This window comes from Somniosus microcephalus, unplaced genomic scaffold, assembly GCF_052327205.1.
Source record: "Somniosus microcephalus isolate GS21.2 unplaced genomic scaffold, FLI_Smic_1.0 unresolved_chr3, whole genome shotgun sequence".
In the NCBI taxonomy this organism is placed as follows: domain Eukaryota; kingdom Metazoa; phylum Chordata; class Chondrichthyes; order Squaliformes; family Somniosidae; genus Somniosus; species Somniosus microcephalus.
In genome coordinates, this window is record NW_028225181.1 from 40,770,183 (window position 1) to 40,780,889 (window position 10,707).

Consider the following 10,707-nt stretch of genomic DNA (forward strand, 5'->3'; position numbering starts at 1 on the left):
CCCCACCCCCACCGTCCGCATTGGTGTTCCTGGTAAGTCTCTGTATTAATTCTGTAAATTACGCTTAACTGTATGTCTTTCCTCGTCATTCCCCAGCCCATCCACACTGCTGTTGGCTATTGATACTGGAAGTAAAACGATGTTACCAAGATTCAAATTTGCTACATTCCACTCAGGCAATAATATTGTAGAAGACTCTTTATTTAACGAATTTCAGTCCGCTATCTCCACTCGACATTTGTAACAGATCACAAGAATGCTGTCTTCGTATAGGAGATATTTCACCACATGGTGGAAGGTCATCGACCTGAAACATTCAATCCGTTTCTCCCTACAAAGATGCTGTCTGACCCGCTGAGCATTTCCAGCATTTTCTGTTTTTATTTCAGATTTCCAGCAACCACAGTATTTTGCTTAAGTATTCACTTAATGGTCAGTTTGTTTACTTTCACAGAGTCACAGGAACAAATCCTGGCAGATCACATCCACATCTTCAAATGTCTGAAATATCCGCTAAGCATTCAGTTCCAGTCAGTTTCCCACCATCTCCAGTTCTGCATTAGTGACACTGCTTCTGATGGTTGGAATAGGATTACAAACATAATTTACATTCTCGCAAAATGTTCATTCAGCCAATTTCAATATATTTATTTCAGATTTTTAGCATCCATCGTATTTAGCTTTTGTTTTCACCTATCGCTTGGTGTAGGTAGTTACACAGAGTCACAGGAACAAATCCTAATAGATCTCATACACATGCTATCTATTTCGAATCTTTATTTTGATTTTACAATTGGATCCCATGCCCGTCTGTCACGGTTCAGTGGATCTGTCAGTAAGACCCAGAGTGATTATCTATTGCCTCCTGCTGTAATTCAGGATAAACAATCCGAGCTGCTTGTAACAGTAGCACTAAGGATAAGGAAATCCTTTCATATCTTCTCGTCTAATATTCTCTGCACAAGTTCGAAACCAACAGGTGAAAATGTACAAGGATGAATCTCTTTAATTTCTGTTCAGATAATGTACAAAGGCATTCAGTGGGACTTTGCTTTTGGGGTTAAATCGTTTGATTCGATCTAATAAATGCACTTAATGAGACATTATCTTGTCAATTACTACTAATTATTTTAATTCAAAGTCCTTTCTTTGCAATGTTATTTTGAAAATCTTCAATTCAATCATCTGAAATATATGTTTTCAACAAAAATGTAGAAAGCTCAATCTTTTAGACATTTCTTACAGCCCAATTATCTTTATAACTGCAGTCATTTTATTTATTATCTTAACATCCGTACATTTTAAATAAAGTTGCGTGTAGTTATTGCATGTCAAGGTTGCACTTTCTGTATTTTGCTGTTGTATTCATTTTCAGTTGGAAACATAATGGATATTCTAATCAGGAGCCGGAATCCAAGCGGGATTTCACCTTCGCTAACACAGGGGCACAGAAGCGAATTGCACCACTCCAAATGCTGACTGATCCCGGGACAGGAAGGCTTCCTGAGAGGTGCTCGTCCTTTGTGTCCCTGGTACCTCGGGCGGTGCTTTTGCTTGCTGGGCTAAATGTTGATCGATCATTTAATCTCTCCTTGATCAAGCATCGGTTACTTTCCTGATGTATTTATTCCTATTTCATTTATTGTTTCCACAGTGTATTCCCAATTATTCTTACAATACACCCTGTATTCAGCTCCACAGGTAACATAATTAGAATATATCATTGATTGTCGGTAATGAGTTGCAGGTTTCACCACGAATTACAATAACCTGCATTTTTTGCTCCCAGCCTAATGTATAATGACCCTGTTTGTTTTCCTTCCTCACAGTTAACTTAATAACGATTGTGATCCTGTCTCGGGAAAAGTGCGGTCTCTCCAAATGTGTTACTCGCTACCTGGTGGCCATGGCAGCGGCAGATCTACTGGTCATTATCCTCGACCTGATTTTGAGGCAGATTCCGATTGTTTATAGGGAACAGTTTAGCTTTGTGGCGTCCATCCCCGTGTGTAATATCCATGGCGTCCTGCTTTATGCAGCCACAGACTGTTCTGTCTGGTTCACCGTCACTTTCACCTTTGATCGGTTCGTGGCCATTTGTTGCCAGAAGATGAAAGCGACATATTGCACCGAGAAAACAGCGGGTGTGGTTCTGGGAACAATGACTGTGCTCAGCTGTTTAAAGAACATCACCTGGCATTTTATGTTAGCACCTAATTATGGGCTTATGAACTACCCTTGGTTTTGTATGGTAAAAGACGCTGTTTGGTATTCACGGGTCTGGGTTGCAATCGAGTTCCTTCATCACATTCTATCTCCGGGGGTCCCATTTGTTGTGATTCTGCTGCTCAATGCTGTCACCGTCAGACACATTTTAGTGGCCAGCAGAGCCCGCAGGAGACTCCGGGGTCCCGGCTGTGCGGAGAGTCCCAGAGACCCAGAGATGGAGAGCCGCAGGAAATCCATCATTTTACTGCTTGTAATCTCTGGCAATTTCATCCTGTTATGGGCAGTGATTATGTTTTATTCTATATGGTACCGGATGTGGGAATTGGGGTATCGATCTCTATATCTACCTATTTATGTACAAGAAATGGGATTCATGCTCCAGTTGCTGAGTTGCTGCACAAACACTGGGATTTACGCCGTGACCCAGACTAAGTTCAGAGAGCAGTTGAAGAATGTGGGGAAATATCCCTTTACACTGATTGTAAAATTCATTAAAAGATGAGAAGATGCGGAGATTTTGCAGCCTGAGAGATCCCTAGGGCCTGATATTGTGGCGAGCCGCTCTCGCTCGTCTGTGGGGTCAGTGACCTGGGACACTAACATGCTTACTCACACAGTGTCTGCACTGGGCTCCCTGTGAGGGGCTGGGCCATCTGTCAGACCCCTCTGGAAAGCACCAGTGCCTTGAAAAAGATGGCCGACGCTAAGGCACCGCCTGAAGTAGTGCAACCCCCGCCCGCAACGGGACGGCAGACGCCTTGCCCTAGTCAAAGATGGCGGCGCCGATCAATGAGCAAAGGAGCGGGACACTCTCCATAACCGCTCCCCCCGCACAAAGATGGCGCCTGTCGGGGCCTATCCACGGCTGGTCGGTTGATGCCATTGAGTTTTCCGCTTCCCAAAAGCGATACCAATTGTGTGGCGACGGGAAGTAAGCGTCCGGAGGGCAGGAGCAGCTGGAGGACTAGTTACCATGGGAGTGAGCGGCAAGGGGAAGCGGCCCGGCATGGCCCTGCCCGGCCTGCAGGACACGAGCAGCCCAGCACAAGGCCCCGGGTCGGCCCGCCGCCTGCTCACTGCCTGTGGCCGTGCTACACGTGTAGACTAGGCATCGTCTCCATGCTATCCTAGGCAGGTACAGAACGGGTTAGATACAGAATAAAGCTCCCTCTACACTGTCACATCAAACACTCAGAGTAGGTCCAGCACGGGTATGATACAGAGAAAAGCTATCTCTGCACACTCCCATCTAACACTCCCAGGAAATGTCCCTCTACACTGTCCCATAAACCAACCCAAGACAGCTGCAATAGGGTTACATATAGAGAAAAGCTCCCTCTGCACACTAATAGCTAACACTCCCAGGAAATATACAGTACGGGATAGATACAGATTTAAGCTCCCTATACTGATTCCCATCAACACTCCAAGGGCAGGTACATCATGGACTATATACAGAGTAATGTTCCCGCTACACGCTCTCTTCCAACACTTGCAGGAGATGTACAACACATGTTAGATACAGAGTAAAGCTCCCTCTACACTGTACCATAACCAGTGCCAAGACAGGGGCAACAGTGTTAGATACAGAGCAAAGCTCCCTCTACGGTGTTCCATCAACACTCCCAGGGCAGGTACACCATGGTTTAGATACAGAGAAAATCTCCCTCTACACTGTCCCATTAAAAAGTCCCAAGACAGTTGCAGCAGGGTTAGATACAGAGCAAAGTTCCCTCTATAGTATTCCATCAACACTCCAAGGGCAGGTACATTTGGGGTATATACAGAGTAAAGCTCCGTCTGCAGACACCCTTCTAACAGACCCAGGAAATATACAGCACAGGTTAGATATAGAGTAAATCCCGCTCTACATGGTTCCGCCAAACACTCCCAGGGCAGGAACAACACGGGTTACATACAGAGTAAAGCTCCCTCTATACAGTTCTATCAAACACAGGTTGATACAGAGTAAAAACCCCTCTACACTGTCCTGCCAAACACTCCCAGGGCAGGTGCAGAACGGGTTAGATACAGAGTAAAGCTCCCTCTACACGGTTCCATCAAACACGACCAGGGCAGGTACAGCACGGATTAGATACAGAGTAAATCTCCCTCTACATTGTCCCATCAAACACTCACAGGGTAGGTAAAACAAAGGTTAGATATGTCATGGTGGCGGCCATGTTGGCTGAGGCGTCTACACTGAATATCAGGTGTCACAGATTTAATAATCATTTAATAATTATGCACATTTCAGCCACTGCTTCCGAAAAATCTTGTGAGTTTACCCTGAGATTTGAAATGTGTAACAATACCGAGCTCACTGTACAGAGTGATCAGATTTTAACCGCATCCAACGGATCAGTCCCAACACCCTCTTTTGATAACTTCTCCTCACTCCTTCTATGTGACAGTTGGTCTGTTTCATAGTTACATCAAGAGGTGTCCTGGATTATGTTTCAGTCAACGCTGATATAAATTCTGTCCTTGTACCTACAGATCCCTCACTCCCGTTTACTTCAATGACCCTGCCTAATTGCCCAGTTCCAGGTTCTGGTCTTTCTCAGGCAGGTTCTTATCATATCTACATTGGCTGCCTGTCCGGCAACACCTCAATTAAAAAAAATCTTCTTGTTTGAACACCCCTCCATTCCCTCGACCCCTCCGTATCTCTGTAATTTCTTCCAGCTCCGCCGAGATGATGCATCAATCTGATTCTGTCATCTTTTGGAAACCCTCACCGATTTTAAACAATCCACCACTGGCGGCCGCCCCGCCATCCACCGCGGGTTGCCTAGGCCCTAATCTCGGCCATTCCCTCCCTAAACCCCTTTTATTCTCCCTCCTCCTGTGAAATGTTCTCTAAAACCTGTCCTAATATCTCCTTATTTGTCTTAGTATCAAAGGTTCTTTGATTTACGCTCCTTGGAAGTGCCTTGGGAAGTTTTACTATGTTAAAGGCGCTGATTAAATGAAATTTGTTGTTGTTAGGCCTCCGTTCTAATGAGTGGAATGATTCTCTCCCTGCTTATCTTGTCACTTAAACATTGCTGTTTGTAGGAGCTTGCTGTGCGCAAATTAGCTGCTGCGTTTCCTACAGTGACGACTCTTCAAAAGTACTTCATTGGCTGTAAAGCACATTGGTTGTCCTGAGGCGCTATTTTAAAGCTTTCCTTCTTTCTTACTATCTTTCTATGTCTCCGTTTAAGCTCATCGAACAGGTCGTTACAACATTAGAATTGCCGAATGATGCTCACTGTGTGAGGATATCACCTTTAAAGGATCTTACTTCCCTACTGAACAATCAAAGGATAAAATCTGAGTACTGCAATATAAAGAAACCCCATCACCAGTGTATTACATTAGCATACTGCCGGGGCAATATGATTAACCCTTTCCTTACAAAACAAACTTTTAGAATCCCATTTACAGATTTTTAAAAACACATTAAAACACATTTTAAAAACACTTCTGAAGAACACAAACCTCCACACACCGCCACAATACCAACCCACCAACACCACATCGCTCCTAGGCCCTGTCCCTTGGGAACAAATTAATTAAATACACCGCCCATCCCACCCCAACCCATCACAACATCCAACCTCTCCCCTCACGGCAACCAACCCTCACACCACCACTCACCCTCACCCCACCCCACCCCTCACAATATGCCACCTCATACCAGCAATCCCAAACCAGCACGTCACCCCAAAATTTCCCCTCACCCCATCCAATCCCCTCACCCAACCCCACCCCAGCACCTCACCCCATCCCACCTACGCTCCCATTCCACTCCATCCCACCCCAACCCCTCACAGCATCCCACTCCCTCACCCAAAAACAGCCCCCATCCACTCAACACATCCCACTCCAGCACCTAACCCCAACAAAAACCACCACGTCAGCCAAACCCCACCACCCCACCCCAACCCAAACTTCATTACACCAAGACCCTCACCCTTTCCCACCCCACCCCTCACCCCATCCCTCAACCCAAACCTCCCCCTCAATGCACACTGCCCCCTCACCTCAGCAGCTCATCTCCTCGCATCCTCTCACCCAACCCCATCCCACCCACTCACCACATGCCACCACCTCACCCAACCCCAACCCACCCCTCACCCCAAACCACCACCTCACTACACCCCACCCCCTCACCGCTTCCTGCCCCAGACCCTCACCCCATCGCACCCCACCCCTCACCCACACCAAACCACCACTTAATCCCAAATCACCACACACCCTCAGTCCATCCGAACGACACTCTCAACCCTTCCCACCCCAGACCAACACCCCATCACATCCCACCCCCTCACCCACACCAAACCACCACTTAATCCCATCCCGCATCACCCCCTCACCACTTACCACCCACCACCTCAGCCCATCCCCACCTCTCCCACCCATCCTACTCACACACCATCTGCCACTCCCTCACATAACACCACCCAAAATATTAGCCCATCCCTCATGCCTCTATAGCAATGGCTGCCCCAGCAACAGGAGCAGTGGCTTTCCTACATAGATACATAGAAGATTGGAGCATGGGTAGGCCATTCGGCCCCTTGAGCCTGTTCCGCCAATTAATGATATCATGGCTGATCACCCAAATTCCGTACCCTCTCCCTGCTTTCTCCCCATATTCCTTGATCACTTGACCATTAAGAAATATATCTAACTCCTTCTTGAACATATTTAATGAATTGGCCTCAACTGCCTTCTGTGTTAGAGAATTTTACAGGTTCACCGCTCTCTGGGTGATGAAATTCCTCCTCATCTCAGTCCTAAATGGCTCACCACTTATCCTTAGACTTTGACCCCTGGTTCTGGACTCCCCCGCCATCGGGAACATCCTTCCTGTATCTAGTCTGTCTAGTCCTGTTAGAATTTTATAAGTTTCAATGAGATCCCCTCTCATTCTTCTAAACTCTAGCGAATTTAAGCCTAATCGACCCAATCTCTCCTCATACATCATTCCTGCCATCCCAGGTATCAGTCTGGTGTATCTTCGCTGCACTCTCTCCATGGCAAGAACATCCTTCCTCAGATAAGTTGACCAAAACTGCACACAATACTCAAGGTGGGGTCTCACCAAGGCCCAGTACAACTCCAGCAAGACATCCTTGCTCCTGTGCTCGAATCCTCTCATTATGAAGGCCAAAATAACATTTGCCTACTTAACCACCTACTGCACCTGCATGCTTACCTTCAGTGGCTGGTGCACAAAGTCACCACTCATCACAGAGACTGTCTGGAACACTTCACTCTCAAGATAGTCTTCTGTGGTTTTACAAAGACCCTGATACAGAAGCTTGGCCACTGATTAACAGGATAGCAGATCTAATGGCTTCCACTTGATCCTGAAAGCCACAAGAGTGTGTCTCCTTTAATGTGATCCAAGTGTCTATGTCCTGGGATGCTCCAGTTGGGAGGGAGCCAGTGTGTCAGTAGGCATGCTTTACAGTTCTCATGTCTCGTTGCACTTCCCCTTTTCACAATCTATTGCCATTCAGATAATAATCTGTCTTCCTGTTTTTGCCACCAAAGTGGATAATCTCGCATTTATCCACATTATACTACATTTGCCATGCATCTGCCCAATCACCCAAACTGTCCAATTCATTCTGGAATTTCTCTGCATCGTCGTCACAGCACACATGCCCACCCAGCTTTGTGTCATCTGCAAACTTGGAAATATTACATCTAGTTCCCCCGTCTAGATCATTTATATATATTGGGACTAGCTGACATGGCGCACATCCAGATATGTAATTTGAATATTAATCACAATGCAACCAGACAACCAACAAATATTAAGTTCTGTAGTTCTTTATTTCACAGTATTAAAATGAATTGCAGAAAAACGGGTATCCTTATTTCCAAATTCAATCATTTCCATTAATAAACGTTGTCCTCTTAAGACAGCACAACCCCATGTAAGCAGTGCAGAAAAACACATATACAATTTAAAACAAAAAGCAGGAAAAGCTACACTTTAACAGAAGTATTCATTTAACATTCTTCTTCCACGGGAGATCCAGTCAAACTGACTTGTAAAAGTTTACTAATATGTTGATGTAAAAATGTTAATTTACGAATTTCAATTCTAATGTTTTTCTCTCAAAAAATTTACACCATATCAATCCCTGCTCTTATATTTACCAGTTTAAGCAAAATAGTTTGTGTCTTTCTCAATAAATAATTAATGGTTTCTTCTAAAGCAGTTTCCTGCATTTTTACACGTCATTACAGAGCTCATGTTTCTATTAACATTCCACTAAATGTTTAAGAGGAAATCTATATTTACCTTATTCCTGGGACATTTTCGGACGATAGAACGACAGACAAAATAATTTGTTCACAATAGCAAAATACAGCTGATGCTGGAAACTGAAATTAATACAGAAAATGCTGGAAATATTCAGCAGGTCAGACTGCACCTGTGGAGAGAGATACAGAATTAACCTTTCACATCTGTGACCTTTCGCCAGAGCTAGAACAAGTTAAAGAAGTAACAGATGTTAACCAGGTGTAGAGGCAGAATTTAAACACTCCTGTCTTCCACCATATCACAGACCGTCCCTTGTATTCATTCGTCGCCTCCCGCCTTTCCCTGCCTCTGCACCTGGTAAAAATCTGTTGCATCTGCAACATTTTCCAGTCCTGCCAAAAGGTCACAGACCTGAAACGTTAACTCCGTTACTCTCTCCAAAGATGCAGCCTGACCTGCTGAACATTTCCAGCATTTTCTGTTTTTATATAATGTAAATTAAAATGGTTTGTTTTTTTCCCCTTTTTTGTATCTCTTCCTAAACGTCTTAACTATATTTTTAAAAATCAATAAAAAATAACATGTAACTCCTACAAATCCTCCACTGGCCTCTCCCTACTCAACAGCACGGCTGCATGTTTGCAAGATTGTGTGAAGCTACTCACTTCAGTCGATCATTCAAAATCAAATCTTGAGAAATTACAATTTTAAAATGTTTAAGCAATTCAGAGCCTCTGTAAAAGCATTTGGACTTCAACAAGAGGGTGACATTTGTTTAGATGAGCGGAAAATTGATTGTTGCTTCTGTCTCTTCCAAAATCATATTCGAAAATTAAGGGGTTAAAAGTGTTTGTAAATTTCATTTTTTGAGAAAAATTCATTAAATGTCTTTAAATTCTTTCTAGTCCCATTGCATCTTTGGCAGAAGAAGTTGTTCCAAGTTTCTCTTTCCCCCTTCAATGCTGTCATTAAACATGCAAGTACATTAAAAAAGTGGTTAAACTTTATAAGAAGGCGGTGAGGTTATCGTTCCCTAGCCTTGGAAATGAGTTCGGATCAGTTTTAGAGAAGTTGTTTCCTCTTTTTCGGCTGCCATTCCCTCCATCTCTCACAGACTCTAAGGTTCAAGCGGGGGCACAAACTTTTGCCCTCTCTCATAACATGATTTAAATAACCCTAATAAAGTTTTTCAAAAAGGGGACAACATCTGGCAAAATTTAGCTGGAACTTCCCGCGGGACATTCATTATTACTTTCCACTATGATTTATTGATTTTAAAAATATTCCGAGTTAAACAAAGAAAATTTCACCGGAGGCCTAAAAATTGTTTCCTTCAGCCTACTTCCAGCTGCACCTCCACCTGTGTTGTTCCAAAGTGCCCCCAGGAACACACTACACATGGTTGGACCCTCACCCCTCTCTCTCTCGCTGTGTGTCTCGCTCTCTCTCTATCCCTCTCTCCCTGTTTCTCGCTCTATCGCCCTCTGTCCCTATCTCTCTCTCCATCTCCCTCTGCCCCTGCCTCTCTCTCTCTATCGCCCTATGACCCGCTCTTACTCCCTATCACCCTCTGTCACTGTCTTTCTATCACCATCTGACTCTCAGTCTCTCGCTCTCTCTCCCTCCGTCCCTGTTTCTCTCTCTTAATCTCCCTCTGACACAGAGTATCCCTCTGAGCCCGTCTATCACTCGCTCTTCCTCTGACTCTCTCTCTCGCTCTCTCTCCCTCTGACCCTGTCTCTCTCTCTCTCTCCCTCTGACTCTGTCTTTCTCACTCTCTCCCTCTGACTCTCTCTGTCTCTGTCGCTCTCACTGTCTCTCTATTTTTCTCTTTCTCCCTGTCTCTCTCTCTTTATCTAACTGTCTCTTTCTCTCTCTATCTATCTCATTCTGACCCTATCACTCTGTATCTTTCCCATTAACCCTGTCTCTCTCACACTCTCCTCCTGAACCTGTATCTTGCTCTCACTCTTCCTCTGATTCTGCATCTCTCTTTCTGTGTCTGTGTCTGACTCTTTCGCTCTCTCTCTGTCCCAGTCTCTGTCTCTCCCTGTCCCGATCTCTGCTTCTCTCTCTGTCCATGTCTCTCCCTCTCTCTCTCACTGTCAGTCTCTCTCTCTCTCCCTCTGTCTCCTTTTCACACTCTCTCACTCTCTCTCTCTCTCCGTCTCATTTTTACACACACTCTCTCTCTCTCCCTCTGT

General features: G+C 44.8%; 1 protein-coding gene across 1 annotated transcript; it reads left to right on the forward strand.

Moving 5' to 3' along the window:
• The first annotated feature begins 1,906 nt into the window (after nt 1–1,906).
• LOC147091380 (putative G protein-coupled receptor 139) lies at nt 1,907–2,731 on the forward strand. The gene has a single exon (XM_085976582.1). It carries the CDS (start codon nt 1,907–1,909, stop codon nt 2,729–2,731), a length of 825 nt encoding a protein of 274 aa, XP_085832708.1.
• The last annotated feature ends 7,976 nt before the right edge of the window (nt 2,732–10,707 follow it).

Coding starts and splice junctions, on each gene's coding strand:
- LOC147091380 (XM_085976582.1), top strand. CDS start 1,907: ATGGCAGCGGCAGATCTACTGGTCATTATCCTCGACCTGATTTTGAGG.